Below are 11,591 nucleotides of genomic sequence, written 5' to 3' on the forward strand. Positions count from 1 at the left end.
TTATTTGTTCAATAAAAAGAAACCCAGTAAAATATTTTGGATGGGTTTAGAAGAGAGAGGGACAAAGGATTTAAAAGTGAAAGATAAAGTAGAAGAAAAAGGCCAACCAATTTGGAGGCTAAAAAGTGCATGAGGTGGCATAACTTTTCAATGTAAGATAAATATTCTCAACACGCCTTTGCATGTGACGGACTTTCAAGTATAACATTTGGACAATATATATTAAGTGGCGTAGAAGCATATGTGGTTATTGAGCCCAAAACGTAAAGCTTTTGCTCTGATACCATAAAAGAAGTCGAAGTTTCACCTCAAAATCCAAGCTAGATTACTTAACTTTCAATATGTGACAAATACTCTCAACAGAAGCCACCTATATATATATATATATAACGCAAAAAAAAAAAATTATACAGCAAAAAAGTGCAGTTGTTTATGTTTGTTTCATTGATATTGTGTTTATATTTAAACCCGTGCCACTCAAAACATGAAAAGATGTTGTTTTGACCTTAAATATGATATGAGTTTGTTTTAGTCAAATAGTCTGCTGCGGTCAGTTATTTAACAAACTGTTCCGTTTTAAGAACAGGGTTATATCTCTCTTTCTGATTTTTCTTTTGCTTTCTATGGTGTAGAATACTTTTCGTCCCAAAAAAAAAAAAATGGTGTAGAATACTTTCCATATACAAAATGTTGGTGGAGGAAGGGAGGGCATGAGAGAAACAGAGTAGAGAGCTGACGTCAGGCTACAAATCAGGGACGTTAGGGTTTTTTTTAAATTTTTTACTTTTGTTTTTTTTGTTCTTCAAGGATTATTGAAAAGAGAATAAATAAAAAATAAAATACACATGATAATATTTATTAATTAACACGACATGACATATTAGTTGCCACATAAGATGATTAGTTAATATGATTAATGTTGTGTGTCTAACCTTTTCTCTAATTATTATTTTTCAACTAATATGGCATGTGATAACGCAAGTAACACCATTGCATTAGAGCACTTCCACTAGTTGACTCTTGCCATGGCAAGATTAGCCCTAAGGCAGGCACTATTCACGTGAATAGTGCCTGCCCTAGTCCCCTCCAGCAAAATGTGTTTCCAGCAGTTAGGGGCTTGCCATGGCAATTACTATTCATTTTTTTGTTTTTTTCACAATTTTGTTTACTTAAACAATTAATTTGGATAATATTTTCGGATAAGATTTTTGGGTTCCTACGTGTCAATACTATTCATATCGGATAAGATTTTCGGTTTCAAATTTCAAATAAATTTCAAATTTCAGATACATTTCAAAATTCAAATTTCAGATAAATTCAAAATGTCAAATTTCAGATACATTTCGGAATTCAAATTTTAGATAAATTTGAAATTTGAAATTTCATTTTAATTTCAAATTTCAGATAAGATTTTCACCCTCTAAGATTGCGCCGCGTGTCATATCTATATGTGTACATTTTTCTATAAAATCAGAGGTTCAGCTCATACCTCCCACACCAATTCTTCTCTACATTTCCATTTCTCAAATTTTAGCTTTCATTCTCCATTCTCAATGTCAGACATGGAAGAGGTTTTGGAGATGCAAGAGAGAGAAACTAGAGAAAGAATGCGTAGACGAGCTGCAAGCAAAAGGGCGCAGAGAGAACTAGATGAGCAACTTGGCATAGCAGTTGCTTTGCTGGAGGAAGAAAATCAGGGTCGTCGTGGTTCACGAGAAGGCCGTCGCCCAAATGTGGATAGACATAGACATTCCCAGGGTAAGAATCTTATGGAAGATTATTTTATCCCACAATCTCTGTACTCTGATGTTCATTTTCGAGGGAGATATAGAATGCAACCCCATTTGTTCAAAAAAATCATGCATGATATTTGCAATTATGATGAATATTTTGTTCAAAAGAGAAATTGTGCTTGAAATTTGGGACTTCTTCCAGAGCAGAAGTTCACAGCTGTGATACGAATGTTGGCGTATGGGTCATCTGCCGATCAGGTGGATGAGATTGCTCGGATGGGGAAGTCCACTGTTTTATTTTTTATGCTTTGGTTGTGGTTTGTTTTTTATGTATGGAATGTTTTGAATAAAAAGGAATTTTGTTGAATATTTTCTTTATTGACTAAAAGAAAAGCAATACAACTAATAATAAAATAAAATACATGAATTAAACAAAACAAAAAAGACAATGAAATCAAAGGTACATGAATTAAATAAAACAAAAAATACAATGAAATCAAACGTACATGAATTAAATAAAAAAAAATACAATGAAATCAAACTATTTTAATGGTTTCCATCATTTAACCAATCCGTGTTGCTAGGTCCATCGTCACGAAAAAGTCTTCGTCTCATAACATCCCTTCGTTCTAGCTTCCAAAATTGTTTTGTTTCAGGAGACATATGGCTTGTATCCATAGCCATGGTTTCCCGATCTTTTTTTTCAATGTTTTGTTCGTGTACATACTCCCTTTCTTTGCGTACATACTCCATTTCTTTTGCATATTCTACTTGAACTGCCATATCGTGCTCTTGTTGTTTCAAGTACATTTCAATTCTCATGGCTTGGTGCTTTGAAAGTTCCTCCAAAAATTGAGATGCATTCTTGCTAGAATTACTCCCTCTCTTCGCCTTCGCCGCCTTCCTCCCAATAGGCCTTGGAATATTTTCAATGGGTGAGTCGGTACTCATCGGGGAATCCATAGGTGAATCCGATGCCGGCGTCTCATGAAGTGGAGTCTCGTTCAAGACTACCGTCGGACCGGTTGGAATAATTTGGAATCTTTTACAAGTCTTCACCACCTCCCAACAATGGGTATGGTTGAAACTTTTTTTCCCTTGGCCAGTAGCACCAAACCACATTTGTGCTTGTATAATCTATAAAAAAAAATGAAATGGAAATGCAAGAGAATTTTTAAAATATTGGCAATGCAACATGTAAAAAAAAAACTAATGGAAATTAAAGAATTAATAAAAAAATGCAACATGTATTAAAAAAAAATAGATACATATTAACAACATATATAAATTGCAAGAAACATTTAAATAAAAATTAATATGACATAGAAATTAATAGAAGAAAAATGACAAATAATTTACCTCATTGCTAAGATTTTCTCCGCTTCGTTGGTTGTCAATCGCTTTTGCTAAAGCATTTCTCCATTTCCCCAATTCTTTATTAAGAACTTTCCACTACTGGATAATGCCATTTCTATACGTGTAGAAACAATTGCCCTTTCACAAAATGCTTGATGAATTTTTTTTTCACATATGAGCAAATTTAATCTCATTGCCCGTTACTGGACAATGACTAACTTGGACCCAAGCCTCACACAAGCTAACATCTTCCATCATGCTCCATGCCCCTCCATTTTCATTAGAAGAACCCATAATATGCTAGAAAAAAATTACAACTTCAAAGTGAAAAAATATTGAATAGAAAGTGAATAAATTTTGAGGAGAAAATGAACAATTGTAGAAGGAGAAGAAAATATATGAGGATTTGGTGTTAAAAGTGAAGAGTATTGGTTGGTATTTATACACAAAAAATTCTGTAATTTTTGTGTATTTTTTAAAAAAAAATTCGATTTTTTTTCAATTTTTTTGGGCAGAAAAATTGGCTGCCGTTGGATTTCAAAAAAAATTTCAATCGGAGTGACCAGAGGCCGCCACGTGTCCAAGAGCCGTTGGCGGCACTGTAGCGCGCTGATTCGAAATTTTTTTTAACGTTGGCGCGTGCAATGCACGCGCCAACGGTAAAAAAAAATTCGAATTTTCAAGGCTGACGCCATGCTGGCGTCAGCTATTTTGTCCTGGACTTCGGGCGCGACCTCGGACCAATTTCGCCTTCTGGCCTGCCCGTTTTGGTGGCCCCCACGCTCGCCCGGGCTGGACCTGTGCTGCTGGACTCCATTTTTGACCCCAAAACCCCCCCCCACCCCGAGTAATCCAGCACTGCTGGAAGTGCTCTTAGAAGGATCCTTTATTTTAGTAGCAAGACAGTTTTTTTTGTGGGCTAAATTTGGCAGTAAATAGCTACACATTTTATATGACGACAATCCCACCAATAATATTTTAGATATTTGTGAAAATTAAACAACGAACCAATGAAGAAAAATGAAAATTTGCTTTTGTCCTTGACGCTTTGGACAAATCCATTTAAATTTCTTTTATTTATTTATTTATTTTTCTCAATCCATTTTAACCGTTACTTTCTCGTCTAGCTTCTTGCTGTCCTAAAATCCAGGAAACTACAATATAGGAAAAAAGAAAAAGAAAAAAGGGGAAGATTACAAAATCATCATACTCGAAGAAGAAACCCTTGCGCTGCGTGGGCGGATCAATTGGGAGATCTGGAAACGCTGAAGGAAAATCTTTCCGGGAAAATATTATCCAGTTGATCCAAACACGCCATAACCCACACATTCTTCTATTGAAGCGAGAAGCGTAGAGGGAAGAAGATAGAGAAAGATGAATATATTCAGATTAGCAGGGGATATGACCCATTTGGCTAGCGTTCTGGTTTTGCTCCTCAAGATCCACACTATCAAATCCTGTGCCGGTTAGTATTCTCTTTCTCTTTTCGCTTCTGTTCATTTAGCTCCCACTTGGCCGTATTTTGTTAATTTTTTCTTTCTGGGGTTTGTTTGGTTGCTGAGAAATGGCGGAAAACAAAGAAAGATTTAAAACATTTCTTTTTGTTTTCGGTATTTTAAATTATATGAATGAGCTCCCTTTATTCTAGAGAATGTGTTTACTTCATTAAGCTAAAAATTATGAGATTCGGGGTTTAACTTTTTGCATGATTGGTGACATTTTTCTCCGGAATTAAATGGAGTTTTAGAATGGGTGATAATGAAGGTTTTGGTTAAGATAGGAGTGTAGAAATCATTGAGTTATGAAATTTACATAGGGTGTTGTACTTCAAGTTTTGTTATGTGCACGAAATATAGTGGTGTGAGTGTAATGGTTTTGGTCGAAATATGGGTAGTTTTCTATGGTGGTGAGTGTCTTCTATGGTTTATTCATATGAGATTCCATATAAGCATGCTTATTTGGCAATGTCATGACCTCCTTTTCAATAAAAGACATCTGGGTTGTAGTTTTTACTTGGTAGTTTACCTTTCATCTATGAAATAAATGGAGGTGATGTAGAGATGCATGGATGGGGGCAAAAGTGTTTGTTTATTTCCTTTGACTGATTGCTATATGTTCCGGAGGAGGGAAGGGGCACTAATCGAAGGAAGGGGCACCAGTGGAAAGGCCAGATGGTCTTCTATGAGTGAATGATAGTAGGATCCCAAGAGAAATAATGAGGTGGGTTTCTAGAGTCATAACTAGTAGTTAGTAAATTGTGCCCATTAAGCGCACTCATCCCATGGTAATAAACCATTTCAGGACCTATCCCCCTTTTTTTTTTTTAATTAATTAATTAATTTTTTTTTTTTTATGATAGTGAAAGAATTTACTGAAAAAAAGCATGGGAGTGTACCCAAGTTCATAAGCTGTATACAGAAGTTAAATGGGTCTTCATTGCCCATTCAAACAGACACATCGACAGTGGAGCTTCTATTTCCCTCAAAGAAACCATCCCTTCAAATACACTTCTATTTCCCTTCATTCATACAAGCCAAATGGTTCCCAAGGGAGCGATACTGAAAAGTAGTTGATTTTCTTATCACAAATATGCCACATCATCCTGTAAGTAAAGCTACAATTGACACTGGTAGTACCAAATAGACCTGACGCAGGGAACAAAGTGCCCTCAAAATTCCCAATCTATCATACAATTGAGATAGAGATGATTTATTAACTCTTATGCCCTTGTGTCTTTAGTGGCTTTCCCTCATTTATTATGTTTTAACTTTCATTTTCATTGTTTTTCTTGTATACTTGCATACATGTGTTAGCTTGCCCTTGGTGCTTGGGAGTAAACTTTTGCATACAGAAAAAAAAAAGGTGATAAACTATGCAACTGATGCATATCAAAGAGGTGGCCCTGTGGTTGACGTTTGTGGACTATATTATTTAATCTGAAAGAAAAATTGTAAGATTATAAAGAGCTTCTTCACAACTAGTGTTCTGTATGAGTTTGGACATGATAGATTTTATTATATAAATTTAGTCATATTAGGAGTTGAACAAGCAAATTGGGGTGATGGAATGGAGGTATGTGTTTCTGCTTTTCTTTATCTTCAGCAGATTCAATAAGGAGAGAAAGGGTCAAAGCCCAAGGTGTAAGACTTATAAGTGGTGATTTTTTGTAAATGAAGAGAATGGATTGTATGTGATGTATCATGAGATCCTCGAAGCCTACCAAGTTGGAAAATGATTCTTTTAGAAGAGATTAGTGATGACACATTTGACTGTATCTAATACATCATTCACGAAAAGACAATTTATGTAATATATTTAAAATGATTGATGATTAGATAAGCAGAAAGGACAAAATCAATACAACTAGATTATGTTTTTATCATCTGTATCTTGTTTATATGATTAATTTTTAGGAGCTTTTGATATCTTTGACATTGCAAAGCAGAAAAACAAAAAACAAATTGATGTTTGTTGTAGATTAAGATTTTCATAATCATACTTTTGCAAGAATCTGCAACTGATCATGACAGTTTGAATTAAATGCAATGACTCTGTGGTTTGTTATTTTAATTTGAAGATAAGATAGTATTAAAACTGTAATATTTTGTTTTTTGTTATCAATGTAGCATGTCTTATCTTATGCATTTTCACTACTATCCACTTTATACTTTATTGGATTTTATTGTATTTGATGCCTGTTGGAAACCCGAATTGTCTCGTTCTGACTAATAAAGTTTTTCTTCCCATGTTTTATGCAGGTGTTTCCTTGAAGACTCAAGAACTCTATGCTCTTGTTTTTGCAACCCGCTATTTGGATATCTTTTTCAACTTCATCTCGTTTTATAATACCATAATGAAGTTAATATTTTTGGGTAGCTCTTTCTCAATTGTTTGGTACATACGGCGCCACAGGATTGTTCGGAGATCATATGATAAGGACCAAGATACATTTCGCCATTTATTTCTCCTGCTCCCCTGCCTGCTTTTGGCTCTGGTTATAAATGAGAGGTTCACTTTTAAAGAGGTATCTATTTAATTCCATTTTGTTATTTTTGGATAATTTGATGATATCCTTGTATCTTCAACTTTTTGTGGCTTTTATGTTTTTCATGTCTTACGAGAACTATATGAACACAATTTTACAGTAAATCATCCTTTGGAAATATGACAGAGCATATTCTTCTTGTGTGATTTTACAAAATTGATTGAGCAGGTGCTGTGGACATTTTCTTTATATTTGGAAGCAGTCGCCATACTTCCTCAGCTGGTGCTGTTGCAAAGGACAAGAAATATTGACAACTTAACAGGGCAATATGTTTTCCTCCTTGGGTAATAAACTAACTTTACCTTGCATTTGGTAGTTCATAACATATACTGTTGTTTCCATATGCTTAGAATCTATAAATGTGCAATCAGATACATTATACATTTCAATTCCATCACAACGCTTTGTTGTGTTCTCGTGCTTATCATGGTTTCCTGCAGTATAATATTTTATGTGTATGTCGGTTTGAGATGAATCAAGGATATAATAGCACATAAAATCAAAGAAACTGAAGAGTAAATTTATGAAATTGTTGGTGAACCTGATGTTTGATCACATTACTTTGCCTCTAAATAATTTGTTCTTTAATCTTATATGAAAAAAGTATGATGTCAACAGTGGGACTAGCATTAAGGCATTAACAAAATTCTCAACAAACAAGGTTCATTTTGACCCTTGAACTTTTATAATCTGAAATAGATGATCTTGAACACAGTTATAATCTTGCATAGAATTAAGTTTTATAGTACTTGTCATTATCAATACTCTAAGAGCCTACAGAAGGACGATTTTCAACCAAAATTTAGTTTGGTAAAATTGCCGTAAGCCAAGTTTGAATGAAGATGAAAAAAGTTATATTTCCGGGTTTTTTTTTCTTTCCGAAATGTAAAATCAATCTGCACAACAAATTGGAGTCTCATTGGTTGAGCATTCTTCTTCTCCATCAGTGCCAACACTTTGAACCTTTTCACCTTGAAGTCAGAAGACTCAACCACATAGGCTGGAAAGTGGGCTGATGAGCAACCAAGCAGTTAAATAATAAGAAACTGTAGATTATAGACATTTGAGTGCCATGAATGATCACCGTTTGCCATGGGAATCTTAAAGTGAATTGTGTATCGTGTTCAATCTGAAAGAGCATTGGGGCTAGTTTACATGGTCTTGCTTGCGGTGCAGGAGTTAGTTCATGCTAGTGATTTTTGTCTAGATCATACTTGTATTATGCTGCTTTGAAAGTATTGAAGTTCTTATTCTTGATGGGTATGTCAGAAAGAATGGAAAAAGAGAATCTAGCCTTAAAGACATGTCATGAGTTTTCTGATGTACGCTAGTGCCTCTGTAGTCTGTACAAATTTGCTACCCTTCTGGAGTATCTGCAATTCTGCTAATTTTCTGAACAAGTCAGGTTGTGATCTCATTTAGTTAGAGCAAAAGAAGTATAGCCTTTTCAGGTGGATGATTAAGATCTTTAGCATGGGTTGAGCATTGAATTTAATGCACTCTGCGAAAAGATAAATTTTATAGGTACTTGGATAGGTAGCATGACAGTCCTAGATCTCTTGTACTGCACATCCAACAGTAGATGCAAGTGCAAAGGTGCTAGTGCACCCACACATTTATGAGTTACTTATTTCTTCTCTTTTTTTCTTTTCATGTAAGACCATATTTCATGTACATGCTTCTGGATTTTATGAAGGTTTCATCTGAAACAGTAGGAGTATTTGTGATTATGATCAGAGTTTTGCTATTTTTCTTCTGTTAAGTCTATGAATTCATCATTTTCATTCATGTCTAAATCCTATTTCAACTTCTAGCAAAAGTGTCGTAATATCTTAATTTGATTCTCTTGTTGCAGTGCATATCGAGCATTATACATATTGAACTGGATCTACCGCTACTTTACTGAGGAACACTATGTCCATTGGATCAGTATGACTCTCTCTCTCTCTCTCTCTCTCTCTCTCTCTCTCTCTCTCTTCCCTGTGCATGTCATTCATGTGTCTACTATATAGTGTGGCCATGTCTGCATGCGAGTGCTCTGCATTCAAGCCTTAGGTCGATCAACACATGTGTGATCATGTTTTCTGTCATACATTTTTATTTCAACTAAATACCACCAGTTGTTTTTATCGTCCGTTTGGTCTGGGCTGCTGAATGTGCATATCTCAATCATGTCATTGTTCTGCTCCTGCAGCTTGGATAGCAGGGACTATCCAGACTTTGCTCTATGGTGATTTCTTCTACTATTACTTCCAGAGGTAGACGCTTGATACATTTTGTTCATATCACTAGCATGTGTTGATAATTGTATAAAATGGTGACTTCATTTTTCATTTTGATATTTTGCAGCTGGAAGAACAATGTAAGGCTCGAGCTGCCAGCTTGAAAATGTCGTTTACTTGTCCACTGCCTGCTAAGCGTTGCAATAGGATACTTGAATCTGTGGTAGTTTGTAGATGTTTCTCATTTCTTTGTAACCTTTCTTTTATAATTTTTTTCCCCTTGAATCTGTGGTAGTATTTGTTCGGCCACAAGAAATATCTGACTGTCTTATTAAGCGGGGATTGGACTCATAAAACCATGTTACTGTCAGTTTGTACCACATCACATACTATCTCTCCATCAAACAGTTTGTACGGAAAGTATTTCCAAAATGAAAATGTTGTATTCCAATTCTTTATCATTGTCAAAGTCTGATTTGTTATATGTCAATACATACGTTGACGTGTGTTTATAAAGTTAAGCGTCCGTGAAATGTGTTCAGGAAAACCTAATACAAATAGAATTATCCAACAATTTTTGTTTATTTAAATCAAACGATATTGGAGGGAGGAGAAGTTGAAAATGGTGCAAAGGACAACGTGAGCTACAGTTTCTTTCTTCTTTATTTAACGTTTTGGTATACGTGAAATACCCAAAAAAAAAGGGAAACTGATTTTACAGGGTTTCTTCTCTCCCTCTTGCTGAAGTATTAGTGATTTCGTTTCCAAAAAAGACTAGGACAAGAAATAAAAGTACTGAGTTATCTAACTGGCAAGTAATATCACAATCCACATAGAATTAGGAAAAGAAAAACAGAAACCTATAAGTACCAACTAAAACCATCACAAACCCTTGCTCTCTCTAAATAATCATCACACACAACTCACCCTTCTCTCTCGATTGCCTCTCTTTCTCTCTTGGCAATAGAATGAAAATCAAGTTCAAGCAAAGCCCAAGAGGAAAGGAACTTCCACAAAGTGCAAAGTGCAAAATGCCTGAGAAAAGTTTCAAAGATCCTGAGGAGGACATAAATTTAACAGATACTAGTATATCTGAAAAGGCGTTCCTTCTGTGCAAAAGAGTTAAGGAAAACTTTGGTGATGATGCAGACAAGTTTTCAGAATTCTTGGCGCAACTGCACATGTTTAGCCAACAAAGGGTCGATTTGACTGAGTTTTTAAACTTGGTGGACAACTTCGTTCGAGCCGACGAACGTCTTATGAACGATCTTGAGGATTTTTTGGAGAAGTGCGGAAGGGCACAGAGCTATTGGTCGCGCAACTGTAAACGTTTGAATTGAAGTTGGATGATTTTTTGAAAAAGTTTAGTTTTAGTTTTAGTGTTACCACTTATGTATGATGTTTTAAAGAATTGATAGTAACGAGTTATATAAGAACTTCATTCTCCGTAAGATTATAACTGTGTTCAAGATTATCTTTGTGAGATTATAAAAGTTCAACTTCATATAAGATTAGAGAACAAGTTATTTAGAGGCAAACTAATGAGATCATGCATTAGGTTCGCCGACAATTTAATTCAATTTACTCTTCCTTTTATTTGATTTTAATAAAAAGAAAAAGTAAAAGAGAGAGGCCCATTTACAAGTTGGGTTAAACAAGCTTATAATAATATTGGACGCACACATTCATCAATCTCTTTGCCTCTTTGTATACGGCAGCCGCAAGTTCACATTTTGAGACTCATCCTCTATATGGACCCAACATTTGATTTTCTTTGTCCAACTTCCAACATTTGATTTCCTCTTCCTTTCCATTCTCCCGAATGAAATAAAATTCAAGTCTTTGTGGGCAACTGGGATTAAAATCTTTGTGGGTTTTTGAGAAGTTTCTCTCTTAATCTCTCTCTATCTCGCATTCACTGTTCAAAGCTCTGCTGCTTGTGAGTACTATTTACTCTTTCTTTCTCTTTCTCATTCTCTTCTGGTTTATTTAGTTTTTTTTTTTTCTTCATTCATTAGCAGAAGCTCTTGATGTGATTTGAGGGACTTTGGGACCGATCAAGGTTGTTCTAGCCCAGGCTTTTGGCATTTCTTACTAATATTACTGGTTTATGTTGGCAAAGTTCTGATATCTTGTCCGATTTCTTAAGACTGTATTTCGCGTTTTGGGCGTAGGATTTTGGCTTTTATTTGAGATACAGGTTAACTTTATTGGGTTTTGTTCAAAATTCTTAAT

General features: G+C 35.1%; 1 protein-coding gene across 1 annotated transcript; it reads left to right on the top strand.

Moving 5' to 3' along the window:
- The first annotated feature begins 4,209 nt into the window (after nt 1-4,209).
- On the top strand, nt 4,210-9,825 carry LOC117613615 (ER lumen protein-retaining receptor). The gene is made up of 6 exons (XM_034342217.1): nt 4,210-4,554; nt 6,848-7,113; nt 7,303-7,418; nt 8,990-9,063; nt 9,329-9,392; nt 9,484-9,825. Exons 1-6 carry the CDS (start codon nt 4,464-4,466, stop codon nt 9,518-9,520), a joined length of 648 nt encoding a protein of 215 aa, XP_034198108.1. The 5' UTR covers nt 4,210-4,463; the 3' UTR covers nt 9,521-9,825.
- Nucleotides 9,826-11,591: the final 1,766 nt, after the last annotated feature.

This window comes from Prunus dulcis, chromosome 1 (genome assembly GCF_902201215.1).
Source record: "Prunus dulcis chromosome 1, ALMONDv2, whole genome shotgun sequence".
NCBI lineage: Eukaryota > Viridiplantae > Streptophyta > Magnoliopsida > Rosales > Rosaceae > Prunus > Prunus dulcis.